Source organism: Lonchura striata, chromosome 7 (genome assembly GCF_050655825.1).
Source record: "Lonchura striata isolate lonStrDom1 chromosome 7, ASM5065582v1, whole genome shotgun sequence".
Taxonomy (NCBI): Eukaryota; Metazoa; Chordata; class Aves; order Passeriformes; family Estrildidae; genus Lonchura; species Lonchura striata.
Genome location: NC_140709.1, coordinates 33278119 through 33298905, shown reverse-complemented (window position 1 = coordinate 33298905; position 20787 = coordinate 33278119). Strand labels below are relative to the sequence as shown.

Sequence of the window (20787 nt, the reverse complement as noted above, 5' to 3'; positions counted from 1 at the left end):
CATCAATAAGTACAGGCAGTACCTAGACAAAAATAATAGTGGAAGGAAGTAAATACAGCAGAGAGATGATGTACTGCCATATGGGCTTTCTGAATATGTACAAGCTGCTTTTTGTAATAATTAGTAATTACAGTACACATTTCTTAGTTTACACCCATAGAACAGGTTCTGCTGAATTTCTTGAGAGACGAAACAGAAGAATCATAACATTAAAAATTACTTTAAACTACTGCATTTGCATTATATATAGCTTATTTAAAACCTGAAGATCCAGAAATACCATAAATACTTTCAGCCAAGGAAGTAGAGAAAGCATCCAGCTCCTGCCACACCTTTAAAGAAGTCTTCTACTGTCATCAAAACATACAAGATGAATATAGGAAATAATCTGTGAACTCAAATCCCAGTTTAAAACTCTAATTCACAATTATCTTCTCTTCTATCCTGTAATGAACACTATTAACAACTTGACATCATCATGGAAATACATCCTTTATAAGAAATAGTGTCTATGAATATTCAAGCTAGATCTAATGCTTATGACACTAATGGAAACACTAAATAGTAAGATAATAACTGTGCATATAAAAATCTGCAGTGTGTTTGGATTTCAGAGAGAAAAGAGGAAGCACAGGTTTTTTTTGGTCCAGTAGGGACCCCTGGTGTTTAAGGCATTTGTAACAGGGATCAACATCCCCAGCAGAAAATGAATCCATTACTGTGGAGTCAGCTAGCTTTCTGCATTTGCACCTCCTGCATCTTCCTCCTCTGAGATCAAGGAACAATACCTAGTTGTCTTATCAAGTTTAATTGCGAGCATCTTACAGATTTATCTTAGTCTTGCAAATGCTCACACAGCATACCCCATACTCATCTGGGCCAGAAGCTGGCTGCAAAGCATCTGCTTACTCTAAGGGGAGGATGCTGGGGCTTGTCTGCAGGCAAATTTTGCTAAGGCCTTGCAAATTTCCTGACATGAGGCTGAATCACCCCAAGCTGGGCCAAGAGACACTTCCAAAACAAAGTCCAAAAAACTGATATTAGCTCTGTTCAGCACGCCAGGAACACCACTCCTAACAGCGCACACCCGGGCACACAACTAATCACAATATACAGCTACACTCATGCACATTCATAGTTTTCCTTAGAAAAGGGTTTTCTAGGAAAAAACTATTCTTAATTACAATAGGTCTTAATTATAACTGTTTCTTAATTACAATACACTATAGGCCTTTCTTGGTCTATCAGCTTTTGCTACACTATGTTGTAAACGCCTTAATCATCTAAAATTACTCCTCGTAGGTCTTACTGCAAAGCATCTTTCATAGTTCTATTTCTCTAAAGTATCTAGTCTTATTTGTAAGGCCACCCTTTGAAACTTGTTTCTAGTTCTATTTCTCTTAACAATGTCTGTCCTATTCTGTGGCATTTGTAAACCAGCATTTCTTATCTCAAGGTTTGCATACAGATGCACACTGTGTGAGCATTCTGCTGGGTTTTGAGAATTTTCTATAAATCCATCTCCCACAGTCATGCAAGTTATTTCCTAAAACTCCTCACTATCATTAGCATATGCGGGGCACAGGCACAGTGCATCCTGCTGGTGGCACTGAGGAAGGCTCTGAGTCTTCCTCGGTGCTCTGATGAAGGCTGGACGTCTTCATCGCCTTGCCCTTTTCACCTTTCTCCTCTAGGCAGGTGCAGTCTTTAGTTAGCTCTTTTATTGATTTCCTCACTGGTTTTAGAAAGCCTTGTCCTTCATTTTTTACAAGTTTTGTTCCCTATTTCTTGCCAAATTTCATCTAGCTTCTACATTGGTTACAGTGCTTCTTATTCTTGCCCAAGTATGCCTAGGAACAATGCTTTTAACCCTTTCAAGGCTCTCTGCATTCTTGCAAGATACCCTAATATACTTGTCTTTCAAGGAGGCACCCAGAGTGAGCCAATGCAGCTTGAAAACAGCTCTGAAATTCTATGTAATTGCTGGCTTGGGCCACAGACATAAAGATCTCCATCACTTCCTTTCTGATCATGTTCATCAAAATAACTGATAAGGCCTTAATAAAAAACAAATTAATCAACTTCTGTATCATTATAGTTTGAAGATAACTGCTAAGAAGCACAGTCCACATGTAGCCATGAGGAACAAAGACCCTATGCCTCTGAAAAAGATCCCTTTATTGCCAGAAATAAAGTCCTCTTTATTCCCTTAATTTCCACTGGACACAACCCAAACCAAAGCTTAACAGAACTTAACAGAAAGAGGGCACCCGTTGGCTGGCTCAGCTGCAGTGCTGCTGTCCTACCACCCCATCAGCTGCAGATAGTGTGTGGGGTTTTCTGCCTTTTTAGATTACCTTGATTTTATATCTAATTCCTGTTAGAAAACTGCCTCTGGCGTTCCCAGAAATAATAACAGTTAATTGCAGTTCCTAACAGTATTCTCTGCTTCTCAAATTGCTAAGGCATTTGTAGACCTCTTTACATGGCTGCCTTTGGTCTGTGCTGCATCCTGGGGGACTATCAGGAGGATCTTCTGAGAGTCATCATATCCCTCCAACATAAGTCTGAGGAACAATACAAGAGGAGAAGTACACTAGTAATGTGTCCTTACTCTATAAGCCAGCACAGAAGAGTGTTAGCAAATTGAAATGTATTTCTGGCAGAATTTAAATCAACAGTATTACCATCTCACTTTGCAAACAAATGTTTCACACGCCTATGTAGGTTTCCATTATCTGAAGGGACCTACAAGGAAGAGGGATTCTTCATCAGGAACCTCAGTGATAAGACAAGAAAGAAGAGGTTCAAAATGAAAGAGGGGAAATAGATATCTGGAATAAATACTTTACTGTGGGGGTGGTGAGGCCCTGGAACAGGCTGCCCAGAGAAGCTGTGGATTCCCGATCTCTGGAAGTGCTGGAAGCCAGGATGGGGCTTGAAATGACCTGGTCTAATGGAAGGTGCACATGGCAGGGGGTTGGAATGAGATGGTCTTTAAGGTCCCTTCCAACCCAAGCCATGCTGTAATTCTATGACCAGCTGCGGAACATTGCAAAAGGTACACTACAGAAAATACATGAAAACATGGGCATTAAGTTTGGGAATAAGGGAGAAGCAGCCTCACCTTGCCTACCTTTTCTTCATTTTGCCTTTTTGGAGAAAAATAAACCCAATATATATCTTTAACTCTAATACTTTCCATTTAGCTCTTGACAACGTTTCCCGACAAGCAGGTCCCCATTAGAGCCAGACAGGCGCTGCTGCGCGGCTCGTTCTCCGAATAGAAGGGCGCTGGAAGGATGGCTGGCTTTTCTATTTAAAGGCTCCTTCAACGCCGCGGGGACGGGCCGGGGGGGCCGAGGCACCGCCCCCGGGGCCGCGTCACCGGCGGCGCGGCTCGGCGCGGCTCGGCTCGGCTCGGCTCGGCTCGGCGCGGCGCTCCGCTCGCAGGGGCCATGCACTCCCTCGCCCAGGAGATCCGCAGCTTCTCCAGGGCCAACCTGCGGAAGCAGCGCACCCGCGTGACGACGCTGACCGGCCGCAGGATCATCGAGACGTGGCGCGGCGCCTGCCTGCACATGGAGGAGGACGAGGAGGAGGCGGCGCCCGGCGGCGGCTTCGTGCAGGACCTGAGCGCCGACCTGCAGGTCGGCGTGGTGAAGCCCTGGCTGCTGCTGGGTGAGTGGGGTGGGAGAGGGGGTCGCGGTGCCCCGGCCGGGCAGGGGCTCGGCGCAGCTACGGGCACGCTCTGTCTCTCTCCGCAGGGTCGCAGGATGCTGCTCACGACCTGGAGACGATGAGGAAGCACAAGGTAACGTTACGTGGGCGTAGAAATGCACCTCGCGTAAATTCAATGCATCTCCTGTAAATGAAAAGTATGAAATATTCTCTAGCGAATCTGAGGAAAACTTTCCTCCACTTGCATTTTCAAAAGGCTGCTCCGTTTGCAGGTGGATGGGTTTCTGTTGGCTTCACGAGAAGCTGAAATGCTTTCAGAGCATCCCAGAATCATCCAAGGGACTCCTGGAGATTATCTAGTCCAAACCCCCTGCCAAGGCAGGGTCACCCCGAGCACGTGACACAGGAACGTGTCCAGGTGGGTTTGGAATGTCTCCAGACAGGGACACTCTGTGACCTTCCTGGGCACCTGTTCCAGTGCTTGGCCACCCTCAATCTAAAGCCTCATGCTGAGGTGGACCTTCTTATGTTTTGGGTTATTCCATATGCTCATCATCCTGTTGCTAGATACCACTGAAAAGAATCTTGCTTCCCTGCAAGAGCGGTGATTGTTTAGGGCTGTTTGATGGAACAGATTCCTACACTGCCATAGGCATTTCCAGTCCAGACACTAAGCAGCACCATTCCCCCTTGCCTTACATGGATTGATGAAACTAGAAAAACAAAGTAGCTTCTCTAAGTCTGTCCCAAAATCTTGTCTTTTTACTCTTCTCTATTGCAGTAATGTGGTGATAAGGCCTTTGGACAGTGGTGGTTCTGCAGGACAGGGCATACACCAGGCTGGCATCTGGTGCCATCTAAATGTCATTTTACTGTAAATTTAAATAACCCACAACCTGCCTGTAGCCTGGACAGAGCAGAGATGGCAGGAGGCCAGAGGTGGTGTCACCTGCCAAGAGCAGGTGTAGTTTACTCTGAAATCCTTCTGCCTCAGCAAATGTTTCTGGTAACTAACCAGAAGGAGCATTAAGATGATGGATTAGAGCAGGCTTGAAATTTGGGTGATTGTTGGGTGGTCTGTGCTCTCATTCCTATTGCTTTCTCTTTTATTTTCCAACCTTGTGAAAAAAACTCCTTTTTCTATTGAAAATCCATTTTTAGTGGTTGTTTGAGCACTGATCTTTTAATTTCTCTCAGAAACACCCTGAGATTTATCACAGTATGTTTTAGCACACTTTGAAACTGCTTGGAGAAAAGCAAACCATACAAATCATATGTATGTAAAACTAAGCATCGCATCAGTGTAATGTAGAGTCTGTGTATGGCTAAAGAGTCATTCACCTTTGTTACTGCTCATTTTGCTTGCTATCTTCAGAAAATGCCTTTTTTTCTTTTATTTTTTTTGACTTAGGTCACTCACATTCTAAATGTGGCATACGGAGTCCAAAATGCCTTCCTCAATGACTTTATATACAAGACCATTTCCATTCTGGACCTCCCAGAAACTGATATTACCTCCTATTTCCCAGAATGTTTTGAGTTTATTGAGAAAGCCAAGATCCAGGTACAGTCTATCAATAATTAATGTTAATAATTATCCTGTGTATATTATTTATAACACTACATAAAAACCAAAGCAGACTTTTTTCTTGAAAGAAAATATGGTACCAAATGAATAGTTTTAAAGTATTTTTTTTTTTTAAATTTAAAAGTCTTTAAATTTTAAATAGAAAATCCAAGTAATTTCTAAGCATTTCTAGAGACATGGCACTGCTATTGATCCTCATTCCCTCCAGCACTGCTTTTTCAGAATCACTGTCTTGCGTTTTAGAGAAATGTTTCTTTAAAACAGTTGGACCAGGGCTTGACTTTACACATTTGCATCTTAAATCCAAGTCACTACCCCTGACAGAAGGAAATGAAGAACATTTATTTATCCACTGGGAATGTTGTTTTGGACTAGAAACCAGCCTGGATTAGTAGCAAGAAACAGGTATTTTACACATCTGTGTGGTTTATCATCAGCTGTTCATCATCCTTGTGCATTTCATTGTAGAATCATTGAATGCTTTGGGTTGGAGGGGACCTTAAAGATTAGCTAGCTCCAACCCCCTGCTGTGGGGACACCTCCCACTAGACCAGGTTGCTCAAAGAAGATGCTATGAATCGACTTACCTACCAAAAATATCAGAGAATGTGTTAGTAGTCTTGGAGCCAAAAGTGATTTAACTGCTCAGAAAATCCTGAAAGGATGTGATGTAGAAAATAGGCTGAAAGACCCTTCTGGGGTTGCTTGGCAGAGTTATCTGTAGCCAGGAACACGCCCAACTCAAAGCTGTTAAATTCAGGGTAAGTGTGTAATTTGCGACAACCATTGTTTTGGTATCTAAACTATAACTCAATAACCAAACATTTAGTGTTATTCTACCATATCTATCAGATTCATTGTTTATGTAGATTGGGATAAAAGATGATCTTGCCCCAGTTGTCTCTGTGTCACAGTGTTCTTTCCTTCTCTCATTTATAATTTACAAGCTATATGATAACGTATTATCACTAAATGACCTTTTCAAGGTTTCTAATTACAGTTTCCAGTTCATTTCTAAATGAAAGTTGCCATTCACAACTGCACAATTCTGCTTTCTGCCTCAGGTGTTTATATCTCAGTTACTAGTTTGTAGGTTAAGGAGTTTACAGGAAAACTTTTATCACAACATTAATAGTTTTCTGGTGGAAGAGGTGGATGAAAGGAATGTATTTGGTGGAATAGTTCTCCAGAATCAGTTCAAAAAGCACATGATAGTGGTATATAGACAGATCTCTAGGTGGTTTGAATTACTTTATTTGCTTTGTCAAAATAGTGTTAAAAGAGCTTATGATAAATTGTGTCATGAAGTGCTCTTCTGTTTAAGTAACCACAGAGACACTACTGTTTCATCTCCTAAAATGGGTGAGGAAGAGATGTTCACTAGTGAGAGAGCATGATATATGAGAAATTATTTCTAGAACATGGCTAACTCCATGAAGGAAGTATGAGAGCATGTGAATTTGAGGATGCAAGTGAAGCCTGTACTATTCTCTAAGTCATTGCCAGCTGGGTACTTGTAACAGGATTCACTTTTCTAAAACTGTAATGGCTCAAGTCTCTAGACAGCATGGTACAAATTCTGATACTGATCAGAGCTCAACTTTTCTTCTAGGCTCCAACTTGGCAGGCAGGTTTTCCATGACATGTTCAGTGATCTATGTCAAGTCATAATACTGTGAATGAGGGATACTTTTTTCATATGTTTAATATCTAATAATAAAACTTCTGAAATCTTGTGCTTCCAAAGAGAAAAGCTTTGCTTATTCATGAACATCGCTCCTTATTGGTCCACCTGTCTTTCCTAAGGAAAAGCCTCAGTTTCACTGCAAAGTAGAATGGATCTATAAGGAATTACATTAGCCTTTAACTTCACAAAAAGCTTTGTGCTTCTTTTAAATTTCTTCCCTTGATGAGGCTTTTCGCCCACTGTGTACAACCATTGTATAATCACCTTTTCTGCTGGTGGAAGGTGATGTTTCTCTCTCCATAAAAATTTTTTAAAACCCAACTTGGTCTTGAATCTTACATGATTCTTGCAAGTCCACAGACCATTTCTGGGCAGGAAAACTTTTATCAGCATCAGAGCAAGGAGTTCTTGGTAAATAGAGATTTATTTCCTGTTTGTCATCTGTTTCTTACTTTTATTCTGCATTCACAGCTAATACAAAACTAGTTAAGAATAATATGCCAAATTTTTGTATGAATTGTGAACAATGGACTTTGGCAAGGGAAGAGAAACATTCTCAGTATTAAAGTTGGATTAATATTATGGCCCAGATTCATTAATGTTCAATAATTTTCAGGATTCATGGATACCACTATATAATTTTTGGCAGTGTAAAACAAACCAGTTATTTAAAAAGATACATCAGACTTAAATGTGAAAGGGAAATAAAGCATGAACAGTACAAAGGAAAATAAAAAATAATTAAGAGTGCAATCTCCAGCAGGCAGTGCACAGGAGGTGTGATTTCCATTGCAAGGAAGGGTGGTGTCATTATTTGCCATGCTGGGATGCGGGAGCTTAGATTGGTTCCTAGCTCTGTCATAATGTTGTGCCTCATTCTTCTAGTCTCAGCTTGGAATTTCTCCAGCAAGGATAATAATACTGCATTTCATACTTCTTTGCCTTGTTATTTACACTGGAAGATTTTTGGAACAGGAACCATTTTCTGGTCTGTGTGTCTGTTAAAATGCCAGATAATTGTAGCTCCTAAATCTGTAACATAAACTCTTAAGTTCCTGGAAAGTAACCCTGATGCTTAGAAGATCTTTTTGTCTCTGGGTCAAATTGCCATTAAGTAACTTGTACCTGTTAAGGGCAGACAGAAGAGGCTAGAATAGTTCTGTTGAGCCTCAAGTATCTGATCACATCATGTCATGTTTCAGTATTTTCATTCAGAATATGGAAGTGCTGAGGGTTTGGTGGTTTCTTTTTGTGTCCAAGGGGCTTTTCCAGATCATAGTGTGACATACAAACATGACTGCCTCACGAAGCCGGGGCTTTGCAAACATTGCTTAAGACATGCTAGATTGTCTAGCTGTCTTTGCGTTGATTTGGGCTTGTTATTTCTTAACAAAACTTGCAGTGTTAAAAAGAGACATACAGGTGTCTCAAATGTAGTGAGGGAAATGTTTAAGTAGGATAAAACCCATTAATTTAATATATAATTTAGGGTGAGCCCGAATTCAAACCCCAGAAGAAGCATTTGTGAGTTTATGGAAAGTTGAGTAGTTTTGGATTTTGCACCCTAGTTCCCAGTTAAGGGTCCGTAGTTGTACCAGTGGTGTGATGGGGAGAGATCTGTTGCAAATCACACAATGTCTTTTCTAATTTTCCTGTGCATGATCCCTTTTACCCAGAATCTTCCCTGCAGCGTACACAAGAAACATGCAACTGGGACTACAAGACATTCTAAAATCTGCCTCTGTGCCCAGCTGTTTGCTGCTTTGTTATGTTTTTAACCTTTAACAAGATACTTTCAAATTCCTTTCCATATTGAAAATAAAATCTATTTCAAAATTGTCACTCAATTAGATCAGATACTTTAGTATCCCAGTTGTCTATGATTTGTTTTTTACATTAACAGGCTGCTTTAAAGCCTCGGGAAGAAAGACAGAGGATGTGTTTTAGTTCTGTGGTATGAATTAAGTTTGAGGAATTTGGTAATAATAAAGCATTTTGGGGTAGAAAAAAATCTTAATTTCATGCTTATATCATGCTTATATCTTTGTTTGGATTTACTTATATGTATAAATATTTGCTTTGAGCTCAACAAGGAGCCTTTTAATAAGTCTTACAAGACTTATGTAGTTTCTTACACTTTTAATGTACCTAATGAATGTAATGTACCTAACTTACGTTTCATTTCTTTCTTGGAGGATGGTGTGGTGCTGGTTCACTGCAATGCAGGAGTCTCCCGTGCAGCAGCTGTAGTCATTGGTTTTCTAATGAATTCAGAAAGACTGAGCTTTGCCAGAGCCTTTTCCTTGGTGAAAAATGCAAGGCCTGCAGCTTGTCCAAATCCTGGCTTCATGGAGCAGCTTCACAAGTACCAAGAACAGATTTTAAAGGCAAATGGAAGCATAAACAATCATGACTGATCCAAAGGGAAAAGCAAAACAATCTGTTTTGACTATACAGGAATAGGTGTTGGATGTTCTTTGTCCTGTCATTTTGAAATCCCCTTTCACATGTGCATTTTCAAGTCTTTATGTATTTTTTTTTCTTACCCTCCTTTGACCATGTTTTTTCCAGAATGTCATCAAAAGGCCAAATGGTGTTGTACTGACTTCAGAGAAGTTTTGCCTAAAACCAGAGCACTAATAAAAGATACAGCTCAGTTTACCTTGAAATATTAGAAAACAATAGAATGATTGTTTACTTTCTGAACTATCAGAAAATGCAGGCAATAGAGAAGGGAAGTAAAATAACTGAGGTAAGTTTCTTTCTTTCCAAATCTGTGCATTCCTAGATGGTTGTAAAACAGGGATAATAAAATGTTCATATAATGAAGTACCTTGATACTGGATTTTAAAATTATATTGCAGCTGTAGATGATATTATTGAATTTTGTGGGAGAGCCAGCCATTAATTTTTTTAAATTAAAACTATGGTCTTTTGAGGATGCTCAAAATGCACAGCATGCATTAATGCTCTGTATATTCCTATTGTTTCTCATCTAGTAGTGTTTTGAAGTGCACTAATATGATGAGTCCAGTCTTGGAACTAGCGTTTTTGGTTTTTTTCCTGTACATCATTTCAGTAGAGATACAAAAAATGTTCATACTGATCTGTCTCTGCTCATGCTACTGTCTTTTCTTCACATCTGGTCCTCACATGCTCTCCCCTCACTCCACTCCACATCATGTGTAAAGAACAGACATCATAGGGTATGTAATTTTGATCCTCCTGAGAGATCCCAGGCTGAAATTACTCTCTTAATATGCTTTTTTAAAAAATCTATAAGATTTTAATAGTATTTTGTGGTATTCATGCCATCTCTTAATGATTTGATATATTAATATGCAACAAAATAAAGAGACCGCTGTGTTTGGATGAATTGTGTGCTAAAGTGATTTAAAAGGTTTGGTTTCAAGATTGGCGTTCTGTCCTTGTGCCAGCAATTTGCACAGTAGCACATCACTGTGTTTGAACCACGGCTTCTCTTGTTCTCAGTATGAATTACTCAAGAACATTAGTGACAGGACAAGGGATGGGAATGGATTCAGAAATAAGGAGGAGGTTGAGATTAGATTATTTACACTGAGGGAGGTCCGGGCACAGCCTGCCCAGAGCAGCTATGGCTGCTCCATCCCTGGAAGTGTCCAGGGCCACACTGGACAGGGCTAACTGGGATAGTGGAAAGCGTTTCTGCCCATGGCAGGGGGTGGAGCTGGATGAGCTCTACGATTCCATGCTTCCATGCTTCCATGCTAAACGTTAATGCGGGATCAGGCAGCCGCGCTGCATGTGGGCGTTGTCGGCGGGCACCGGCCCCGTGTGGGCGGCGGGGGAGCAGCTCCCGCCCGCGCCCCGGCGGCCCGGGCACCGACCGCACCTTTCCCCGGGAGGCCGCTCCGAGCTGTCCGCCCGCGGGAGCAGCCCGCGACAGCCCCGGTAACGCTGGCCGCGGTTCCCTCGGCTGCTGGCGACCCGCCCCTCCCTCAGGGACCGTTTGCCAAGGAGCCATGAGGGGCCCGGCCGGCACAAGCCCACGCCAGGCCGCGACACCCTCCCGCCCCGACGGGGCTCCGCCCGCCCCGCCCCGCGCCAACATGTCACGGGCCGGGTCGGAAGTGACGGCGGCAGGAAGCTCCGTCCCGTTTGAAAGTGCCAGGCGGAGCCGCCGCCGCCGCCGCCTCTTTCCCGCCATCCGGGCCGACATGGCCGCCTTCGCCGTGGAGCTGCTGCCCGCAGGTGAGCCGGGCCCGGCGCTCCCCGGCTTTGTGGGCGCTCCTGTGAGGGGAGTGGGGCCGGGGATGCTGCGGAGCTGGAGCGGGAGACGGCGCCGGGCTGACGCGAAAGGGGAGCGGGGTTAAATCGATCGGCTGCCACTTGTAATTGCCTTTGATCTCATCAGTCCATACAAATATCTCAGAGGCGGGTGCCGAGAGGATGGTGCCACGCTCTTTTCGGTGGTGCCCAGCGACAGGGCGAGGAGTAATGGCCATAAACCAAAACAATAAGGAATTCTACCTCAGGCGTGAGGAAGAACGTCTTTACACTGAGGCTGGCCGAGCACTGGAACAGGCTGCCCGGTGGAGTCTCCCTTTCTGGAGACATTCCAGACTCACCTGGAGACGTTTCTGTGTACCTGCTCTGGGTGACCCTGCCTTGGCAGAGGGTTGGAGTAGATGATCTCCAGGGGTCCCTTCCAACCCTAATGGTTCTGGGATTCTGTGATCTTAATCACTTCCTGTGTCTTCTATGTTTCTTTAATAGAGCCCACAATAGAAAAAGCATTCACTTGTCTTGTTCATATTTTAAAATTTTGTTTTCAGGAGCTGAACCAATGACTCTTGGCTCCCCGACATCTCCAAAACAAGGAACTAGTGCTCAATTTCTCCCTGGGTTTTTGATGGGTGACTTACCTGCACCAGTGACTCCGCAGCCACGTGCTTTATATGGCCCTTCAGTTGGTGTCATGGAAACAAGGTCTCCACTACTTGCAGGTCAGAATTTGTTAAATGTTGGAAAATTGTCCTGAAAGGAAAAAATTGGTTTATCTCATTGTTCTACATGACTGTTGCAGACTTGAATCCGTATAGTTTTATATCTTTCTGTTAGCAAACTACACTGATTAAGTGGTGAACTCAGTGTATTGAATTATAATAAATGTTCTAAATGTGGCAGTTTTGGCATCAAGAAAAGTTTGTTTTACAGGGAAGGTAATAAACCTCTCCTAATATAGAATCAGTTTATGTGACTCTTTACATGTCAGGTACACATACATTGATCCTGAAAACAGAGATACTTATGAAATTGAAAGTAATCACATGAATTTCACCAAATTGTTTTTTGAAGTGTTTATTATAGCCTCAGAGTATCAATTTTAGGAAAAGGGGAGCCAGTAAGATACTAACACAGACTTCCCAAAGGGAGAGATCAAGTACATCACTTAAACTGCAGACCTTGATGGGAGAGTGCTTTACATAATGCACGTTATTCCATGTAACAATAGCAGTTCTTGTATGTGTTAAACAGTACAGAGTGGAGTCTTGAAGCTCAGAATTTAGCACTGGAAAAAGCTTGGTTTCCAAATGTTTTGCAAGTGAAAACTTGATGCAAACTACTTTTTTTTTTTTACCCTGTGGTAAATCCACACAAAGGGATAAGATACGTCAAGTTCCTTCAAGAAGTTTAATTCTCTGTTATACTGGAAGTTCCAAAGTTTAGAAAATGAGAGGGCAGCTGGTTTAACTTCCTCCTGTCTATATGCAAGCTAGTCCCTGCTCTCAAAGCTTACATTTTTATTTAATATGAAATTAGATGAGAAGCCAAGGAATTTGGACAGTGGGAATGTGACAGTAATGTGCAATGTCTCTGTGCTTTTGGTATGGCTCTTTAACACATAGGATATTTCAATTTTTAAAAATCTTGCTTTTGCGTCTCTACTATAGGCAAGTTAAGTCTCTGAAACAATTAAAATAGATTTCTAAGCCTGGCTTAAAATTGAAAGATACAGCCATGCTCAGAACTTCAGAGAAAGAACATTTAAACAGTGAATATTAATAAGAGGTCTGAAAGTTATAAATAGGCTGCTGCTTGGAACACCTGTGATGCTCCTACCTAGAACATTCAAACTTGAACATTTGGTAGGACAGATGGCTCTGCAAACCTCCAGTGAAACAATCAACAGTCTCAACAGCAACCAGCATGAGAGCATGGCAGAATTTATTATTGAAGTTTCCAGAACAAGTAGCACCAAAGCAAAATGACAGGTTTTGTCATGCTCTTCTTTTGTTCCTTTGAATTGCAGGAGGGTCTCCCCCACAACCAGTAGTCCCTTCGCATAAGGATAAAGGTGGTGCTCCACCAGTTAGAAGCATATATGATGAGTTATCTAGTCCTGGGCTTGGATCAACACCTCTGTCCTCAAGAAGAACAGTAAGTGTCTTTGGCACTGGCCTGTTCTTAGCAGAAGATGTGCCTCAGTGAATTCTCAAACTTAGTTGCATAAACTGCTGTAGCAAAATGAGTGATGACCCTACAGATCATGCCGTTGCTTAGTCTGGGTTGTTCGTTGTGCCTGTTCCTGTTTAAACAAGAGCTGTGGTCATGAAGCAAATTCCTGTTATTGCCAGTTTTCAATTCAGTAGGAAATGAAAAATGCAAGTGATGCTTCGTACATATAAATTCAGCTTTGTTTGTCAGCTTTTCACTTTCTTCTAAGTTTATTTGGCAGCTGATTGCCAGAAGGACCCTTCCACAATTTTAAAGGAGGTTGTAGCAAGGTGGATGTTGGTCTCTTCTCCCAGGTAACAAGTGAGAGGACAAAAGGAAATGGCCTCTGAAGAAGTTTAGATTGGATATCAGGAAAAATCTTTTCACTGAAAGGGTGGTCAGGCATTGGAACAGGCCACCCAGGGAAGTGTTAGAATTGCCATCCTTGAAAGTGTTCAAAAATGTGTGGACATGGTTTAGTGGTCAAGATGGCAGTGTTAGGTTAATGGTTGGACTCAATGATCTTGGGGATCTTTTCCAACCTTAATAATTCTGGGTTTCTGTGATTATCTTTTTGAAGACAATAGAGGTGCTTATGGAAACAGAAGGAATTTCCTTCTGAGTAAAATATGTAATCTAAGTTTAGGTAGACAGTTGGGCTTAATTTTGAAAGAGGAACACTCAAATTTCTGAGGTAAATTTTATAATAAGCTCTGCTGCTTAACTGACTAATCAAGCATTACTAGGTCCTTTTTCACTGAACTCTTTTGATGCAAGGAGAACACTTTAAACTGAATGAGCAGTCTTTCTATTGAGTGTTGCCTTCTGAAAAGTTTATTCTGAAAACTGAGGTTCTCTGTGAAGGACAGAATCCTATGGTGTCTTAAAGGACTGGATATTCAATTTCAAAAAATGTTGAGCAGCTATCAGAACACACGTTGCTAGGTCTACTGGTAGTCCAGGCTGTTTGACCTTGTATCTAAGAAATGCCATGATTCAGACTTAAAGTAGACTAAAATTGTTTTGGGTGTTGAAATCCTATGTTAAAAAGAAAACAACTACTACCATCTAAAACTCAAAGTACACTTTCCTTCTATGCACTAAATAGTTGAGCAGGAAAGTAAGTCTAGTAATAGTCTCCATGCAAGGGAAGGTTATGTTTCCATGATTTCTCAACCCTTAAGGCAGTGAAAATGCTGATAAACTTAGGATACTAATATCCTTCCCATCAGGATGCACATGAACGTGTGAATTATTACAGTGCAGCAATAGTGACATGACTATTTTGAGAAGGTAAACGAAAGGGTTTCTGAGTATTGGTATTTAAAGCTACTTTGTTTCAAAGGTATATGTCAAATACATTGTCAAATAACTTTTCTTCATTAATAGCTCTTGGTAATCTTTTGTTAAATGTGCATGCAAATACCTGTTCTTACTCTTAAAAGTTAGGAATGACTTAATGCAAACAGTTAATATTATTACCTGAATGTTTAAATCACTTGAAAATTGTCTCTCTTGATCTGAGCATTATACCTATAAGAATGATTTGTTACTTTCTGTATATTAATGCAGGCCAGCTTTACTTTATCACTGAGCCCATCAGTTGGAGTTTTGCCATCAACTCCAGGAGCAGGTAGATGTCCTGTCAAAATTTCTATTCTCTTTTCTTACTGCTTTTTTAATACAGAAACATTGTGACTGTTCAAGCTACATCAGTTCCTTGCTAATTTATGAAGAGGTTGTGTATTTGTTAGCTTTTCAAAAGGTACATGGGTATAAGTAGGAAATAATTATTCATTCTGAGACTGAGTTTCAAGCCGCTTTTCTTGTTCCTTGTTCCAAATGTGGTTTTGAACTGAGCACAGAGGTGGTTGTAATTGAATGAAGAAGCTGAGATTGATGGATTGCCTTCCATCTTTGCAAGGTTTGATATCTTGTGTATGAACCAGTGGCTTCTTGCTAAGCATTCTTCTGTTGGCCTGTTCCTATTTGGCAATTGTATTAGCTGTTGGTGTTTTGAAGTCAAAGAGAACACTAGGCTGCTCGTCACAAAAACTTACTAGTGTGCTTGCAGATGTGAAGTTATGATTGACTTACTTTTTCTGTCTGTGAGTAAATCCCCATGAAACTCTTCCACATGCAAGTGAAATGCTTGTCCCTGAATTCATTCTTTTATTATAAAACTCCGTCTTGCAAAATAAATTTGTTCAATGTCACTCAATTTTTTTAAACGAGTTTTAAAACTTTTAAAAGAAGAGGGTGACAGTTCAAGAATACCGTTTTAATTTAACAGCTTCAAGCATGTTCAGTCCCGCAAGTATTGGGCAGCCTAAGAAGACCACTCTATCTCCTGCTCAGCTAGATCCTTTTTATACTCAAGGTGATTCCCTTACTTCAGAAGATCAACTTGATGACACATGGGTAACTGTATTTGGGTAAGTTGATTTCCAAAGTATCAGAAAAACCTGGGTGAAGTCTTTACAGCGTACAAGAAAAATATTTGGGCATTGATGTTGTCTGGCATTGGTGTGTGCTGCAAATACAGCTATGGTTAAAGCAATCAAACATACATTTCAGTGAGGCATCTTAAATTGAGCTACACATTATTTTTTCTAGTTAGACAGGCACCATTCTGCTGTTTGGGTGTGTGGTAAAGTGTCTAGAAGATGGTATTTCTCAAGTCATATTACAGTGGTCTCTTCTGGATTTCTGTAAATGCTTGACACCTGAATTCTTAAACTACTCATAATTTTTTGAGTGCTTCTTTCTGTCTTTCAGATTTCCTCAAGCATCAGCTTCCTATATTCTACTACAGTTTGCTCAGTATGGAAACATACTAAAGCATGTGGTATGTCTTTGTTTTCTGACATAAGTCTCAAACTTTGTGAATGAAGCATGTAAAAAACTACATTTCACAATTTTCACTTAATCTCATTCAGATGTCCAACACAGGAAACTGGATGCATATTCGATATCAGTCTAAGCTTCAAGCCCGGAAAGCCTTAAGCAAAGATGGAAGAATTTTTGGTGAATCTATCATGATAGGTGTCAAGCCTTGTATAGATAAAGTAAGTTAATAGTTGCTTTTAGTTCAAAGGCACTCTTCTTTTTATTTTCCCTGACTTCTTTAATTTTTTTTCTTTTGGAACTGCAAATTGTAGGTAGTTTATCTGTATAGATGTAGTCTGTTACACATTTACATAAGTTTTTTCTTAAGTATTTATCAACGTTTCCTGCTGAGAAAGATCTTTATGATAAATCTCTGTGCTCTTTGGAAATACAACGCACACGAAATTACAATTGCTGTACGAGACAGGAAGTGAAACCGTAATATAAGACACAATTGAGATAAGTTTCCTGAATGGAATTTGTGACATTTAGGGCCTGCAATAAATACCTAATGGCAAATTAGGACTGTTGCTACTCCTAATTGTACCTATTTTTTATGTGACTATGTTTCTGGCTCTTGGATTTATCTTAGTACTTGGACTGAAAATTTGTTAGCAAGAAAATCCTAATCCTGTTCTCCCACCTGCCTCTATAAAAACATGTCACTCTTTTGTAAGTAGGAGTTGAGGATACACATGGTTGTCTTGTAGTCTTAATATTAACATGAGCTATTAGTTGTCTAGGTATTGGCAATATCTTGATCTTTAATAAATACTTGCAGCCCTTTGCACTGAGTACTGTACATTAGCTTAAGCAAATAACAGTCATTTTTCTATAGTACACAGATTTTTCTTTTTTTTGTCCCCTTTAAAGGATATATGATACATTTCCACTGTAAACCATTCTGAGAAGGCAGCCTTAGAAACTGAACATGCAATTATTGAGCTTTTAGCAGTCTGAAACATTTCTTAGAATCAATAAAATTCAGAAACAACTACTTCTATGGTCCTTTTCTCTAAGAGCTTCTGCTGGTGGTCTGTCCATGCCTGTTTACTCTTGTGTCCAGTTTGTATCAATCAATGAATTGCCTGTGAGCTGAAGTTCTAGGAGTAATGATCTAAGACATTTAATTGCCAGGCATCTGATCTTCATTGCTTTTGAATTCTTATTATGTCTTTTGTGGATAGTATTCACTTTCATTTAACAATAAATAAACCCGTAAGTCATTAATTTGTATTTTTGGAGGCAAAAGATTTCAGGAGACTAATCCATTGAAGGATTGGTTTTGGTCAGACTTTCCTGCGATTGAAAACTAGATATGATGGACTTGACATCAGTAGTTAGGCTTCTGATTTAAAAGTATTACTTAGTTCCATGGGTTCCATTAATCAGTTCCGTGAAGCTAAGCAGAGTCAGCTGCACACCCACCATGTACACCAATCCTATTGTTTATTTTGGAAAGTGCTCTTCTATCAAATGTGCTGCTGAATTTCTGCTATCTTTAGGCTGGTTGAATCCTATGCTGCACTGAGTGTAAATGCACCAAATCACATGTCCCCAGGCTGGTTGTTATTGACCATCTTGTTTTCTCTAGTTTGTTGTGGAACTTGTGCTTCCCATCAAGTTACCTCCTACCTCTTCCATTCTACACGCATTCCTTTCTAAACATAAGCTTATGAAATGGAGTCTTGAAGTTTGATTGCATTTCCTATTGTATTTTATTCTCTACATTGTTTCAAACTTGGTTGACATTTAGTACAGGCAGCAAACAGATTCTAACCTTCCAATACTTTGCAATGGCATAATTCAAAATGTAAATGATTGCAGTAAGGAAAATGCTTGGTGGTCATGTGCATCTGTATGTTCTGTACTGACACACCTTTTATCTTTTGGGATCCAAATACATTTTATCAAAAAAATTCAAATCGTAGATAATTTTAGATGGCAAAGGTTGGAGCACTGTTTTTCAGTATTTGTTTACATTATATTAACCCTCTCTTTAAGAGTGTGATGGAAAACTTTGAAAGAAGCTCTACATTCTCAACATCTTCGATTTTCACCCCACCTACAAAACCTGCTGGCACACCAACACAACCTGCCAATAATACTGCAAGGATATCTACCATGAGACCTCTTGCAACAGCATATAAGGCTTCCACTAGTGACTATCAGGTATTTTAAGGGAAACAGAAACATGTACTTTTGTGTTGTCTCCCCTTAGCTCTAGGAGTCTGTGCAGACATTAACTTCAATGTGACCTTTATCTTTTGCAGTCAGTTCTTAAATGATGTGGTTCAAGTACAAGCTCAGTCTGTTCAGTCTCTAAAATAATAATATAAACTACTAAGTTAATGACTTGTCACTTTTCCAGGGATTGAGGGCTTGTTTTGAAGATATTTCAAATGTATTTAATCAAAATATAGTACCATTTAGGAAAAGAAGAAATAAATAGTGTAAAAAGTATTAACTACATGTTGACTAATTCTCTGTATTTTCTTTTCTTGCTTTTCTCCCCGCCTTCTAGGTGGTTTCTGACAGACAAACTCCTAGGAAAGATGAAAGTATTGTATCTAAAGCAATGGAATATGTTTTTGGCTGGTAATATACAAGAGGAAGTAACACACTAAGCTGGTCAGAGTTTGAACTTTGCTACTGGCATTTGTAGTTAGTTGTATAACTACTGGTGGCAGTATTTTATCTTACGTAGCACCTATTATGCCTTCAGTTTATTCAGAAGACGTAGCTTGCACTTTAAATGATGGCAATGTACACATGGTTTTACAAACTGAGTAAATGTAAATAAAAGTGCTTTATCCCTGTTTGTGCTCTGATGGCATGATTATGAAAAAAATCTGTCTCATTAAGAAAAGTTGTCTGAACTCGGCAGTCTGTCAGTTACCCGAGGGAGAGGTGGGCAGGACTGGAACACATCATTTTTTTCAGCCTCTAATCAGTGACTGCCTTTGGTTATGTTTAAAGCCAAAAGGGGGAGCTGCTGTCTCCAGTGAAACAAAACTCCTTCCTCAGCTAAAATGTTTTCTAGCAGTGCTGGGAGGTCAGGCTGCTCTACCCCAACTCTGTGTTTCCAACAGCAGAAGGTTTGTCTTTGCTTTTCCCTTAGGGCAGCTTCTGTGCAAGCTGTGCTGGCTTTGGGATGGACGGAGAAGACCTCAAGGAAATCCAGAGGAGGCCAAGAAGGAACAGGAAATGGTCCAAGAACTGGAGCATTACACTGATAGGCTGGGAGAACTGGGAATGTCCAGCCTGGAGAAGGCTCTAGGGAGCCCATAGAGCCCTTGACAGTGCGTAAAAGGGCTCCAGGAGAACTGGAAAGGACCTTTGGGCAGAGCCTGGAGTGACAGGAGGAATAGCTTCTCACTGGCAGAGGGTGGGTTTAGATGGGACATTGGCAACCTCCTGTTCCTATTTCTCAAAATATAACCAGCTGATATTCACATTAGATCAAAATCTGGATGAGACAAGGTAAAGATGGATTAGTCCAATTCTAGTGGAAGAATAGTCAGGCAACTGGAACTACAGGATCTTTCAAATACTTCCCAACACAAACTGCTGGAGGAATTCTGTGATTCCCAGAGCTGAGAGCAAAACTACAATTGTACTCAAGTTCTCAACAGCTGAGCAAACATCACAGCATCAAAGGAGTTTTAGGACTCCAGCTTAGCCTTATATAGTCACCATACCAACTTACCAATCTCAAATTCAGCATCTTCATTGTCACTGCAGACTCTGGAATTGGTGCAAGTTCCTTATCCCAGCATTAGGTAGCCCAAAGGCAGCAGAAAAGGCACTGATAGAGCCAGAGGAGCTCTTTCTTTCTGGAGAAGACCACCTATTTAAACTGCAAAAGGGTAGATTTGGGTTAGATGCTCTTGGAAGCACCTCCCAGGACTCTCCACTGTTCATGGAGCACTTTTCATGCCTTCTCTGAACAGTCTTTGGAAAATAGAGCACGACCTGGCTCTGGCTCTGGTACCAGCAAACCCCAAACAGGAGAAAGAAGCAGCAGCTCTTTTGCAGCCATGCCCAAGAGAGGCTGGAAGGGTATCCTCGCTCTGGTCTCCCTTGGTTGGGTTTCTGGCTGTGTATGAGGCAGGAGCTGCGATTCCTCAGCTGTGGGGACCAGAAGTGCAGCCAGGATGCCAGCACTGCCTGACAGTGCTCCATACAGTGGGACAGTTGTGTGTCAGCCCCCTGAACTGCTGCTTCATTGGCTTCATTTTTAGAACACCCAAAGCTCACTGTAAATCAGGGTGCTCTCTGGTTCTGCCTCTTCCTCTCCCTTCGTAGGGAAGGACCACTGCTGTGCTTTCTTGAATAACTTCCAGTATTCCAAGCTCCTTTGCCCTCAGTGGATGCTTGCCACGGAATCCCTCACAGCCAGATTCAGAAAATACTGGAGTTGACTCTTCTAAAATCCAGGGTCTTCGACTGCTGACCTTCA

General features: G+C 41.0%; 2 protein-coding genes across 2 annotated transcripts; both read left to right on the top strand.

Moving 5' to 3' along the window:
- The first annotated feature begins 3366 nt into the window (after positions 1 to 3366).
- On the top strand, positions 3367 to 10328 carry DUSP19 (dual specificity phosphatase 19). The gene is made up of 4 exons (XM_021532556.3): positions 3367 to 3681; positions 3768 to 3814; positions 5093 to 5245; positions 9152 to 10328. The coding sequence occupies exons 1-4, from the start codon at positions 3459 to 3461 to the stop codon at positions 9371 to 9373; spliced, it is 645 nt and encodes a 214-aa protein (XP_021388231.1). The 5' UTR covers positions 3367 to 3458; the 3' UTR covers positions 9374 to 10328.
- A 338-nt stretch (positions 10329 to 10666) lies between these two features.
- NUP35 (nucleoporin 35) lies at positions 10667 to 19144 on the top strand. The gene is made up of 9 exons (XM_021532557.4): positions 10667 to 11189; positions 11774 to 11944; positions 13252 to 13379; positions 15009 to 15069; positions 15730 to 15871; positions 16215 to 16284; positions 16376 to 16504; positions 18330 to 18497; positions 18850 to 19144. The coding sequence occupies exons 1-9, from the start codon at positions 10670 to 10672 to the stop codon at positions 18925 to 18927; spliced, it is 1467 nt and encodes a 488-aa protein (XP_021388232.4). The 5' UTR covers positions 10667 to 10669; the 3' UTR covers positions 18928 to 19144.
- The last annotated feature ends 1643 nt before the right edge of the window (positions 19145 to 20787 follow it).